This window comes from Cynoglossus semilaevis, unplaced genomic scaffold (assembly GCF_000523025.1).
Source record: "Cynoglossus semilaevis isolate Cse_v1.0 unplaced genomic scaffold, Cse_v1.0 C19135676, whole genome shotgun sequence".
Taxonomy (NCBI): domain Eukaryota; kingdom Metazoa; phylum Chordata; class Actinopteri; order Pleuronectiformes; family Cynoglossidae; genus Cynoglossus; species Cynoglossus semilaevis.
In genome coordinates this window covers 1-1,066 of record NW_007586360.1, presented here as the reverse complement: position 1 = coordinate 1,066, position 1,066 = coordinate 1, and the positions used below count along the sequence as shown (strand labels likewise).

The following is a 1,066-nucleotide window of genomic DNA, read 5'->3' as shown; positions in this document are numbered from 1 at the left end:
CAGGTCCTTTGGCTTTTCTTCCCAGTTTTCCACAAACTCTTCTGGTTTATGTTTCTCACCAAAAACCTGTTCCATCTTTTCTTCTCCTCTGCTTCCTTTCAAGTCTAATATAATGCAACATGACTTGCCCCAGTGTTGGAGATGTTAAATCAGATTAATCAGGTTCAGATTCCTTTTGATTGATGAAAGAGCAGCTCCACTCTGTGCTGTCAAAGAGCATGATTATCAGTGGGAGTGTATGGATCCACTGACTTCATCTGAGTGGGAACATCAATAGCTGCTGAAGCAGAAATGCTCTCTGAACAGAGCTGCCCCGACCACCAAGTCCCATTCAAAACAAGTGTGTTCTGAAAACAGGATATAAATAAGTGGGTGTGAAACGCCAGTGTGCCTGGAACGTCAAAGACGTGGAGATGAATCTGTGTCCATGTTTGCACGGCAGATTACACACATTCATCACGACGTGAATACATGAATCCCTTACTTGGAATGTGGAATGGAGAGATGGTGTCGCTTTCCTCCGACTCCCTGGGTTTGTCCTCCGGCACGTTCCCGTTCTCGATCTCCACCTTCCCGTCAATCACTTGTGTCTCCACGCCGTTGGCAGCTTGGACCAACTTCTGACGCTTTCAGAAAAGAGAAACTAAGTGGAGGTGCAGGTACGCAGAGGCACTGTTGCTTTAGTTGTCGTTGACTGTCAATACTTTTCCACTGTAACCAATGATCACATCAACAAACGGCGGCGGGAACAACTCTCCATCACCACGTACATTTGTGTATTTCAGTCACAAATTTAGTCTGAAACTGAACTGAAATGTAGCTGTAGCTGTTGGAGCGTCAACGAGAAGCTGTACCTCTGTAATGATGAGACGACTGGCCATTCGCAGACGGGTCTTGGGTCCAAAGTGGCTGGTGACCATGACGCGAAGCCCAGCCTCCGGAAACCTGAACTTGGACGGGCTGGCGTTCATGATTTCGTCCACCATCACCACCGAGCCACGACTGTAAGTTTTGGTGGGTTTCACTGGTGGAGGTGGAGGGAGAACTTGTCACACGAGCACAGAAC

At 47.7% G+C, this 1,066-nt stretch overlaps 1 protein-coding gene across 2 annotated transcripts; it reads right to left on the bottom strand.

Moving 5' to 3' along the window:
* Nucleotides 1-15: 15 nt before the first annotated feature.
* On the bottom strand, nt 16-1,043 carry LOC103399214 (sodium/potassium/calcium exchanger 4-like). Of its 2 annotated transcripts, none has more exons than XM_008337936.3 (3): nt 855-1,043; nt 485-620; nt 16-347 (listed from the first exon to the last, which is right to left on the bottom strand). In XM_008337936.3, the coding sequence occupies exons 1-3, from the start codon at nt 984-986 to the stop codon at nt 271-273; spliced, it is 345 nt and encodes a 114-aa protein (XP_008336158.3). In that variant the 5' UTR covers nt 987-1,043; the 3' UTR covers nt 16-270. The 2 variants fall into 2 exon arrangements, with proteins under 2 accessions (XP_008336158.3, XP_016886532.2); XM_017031043.2 differs by having other exon boundaries at nt 24-347; nt 485-626.
* Between the last annotated feature and the right edge of the window lie 23 nt (nt 1,044-1,066).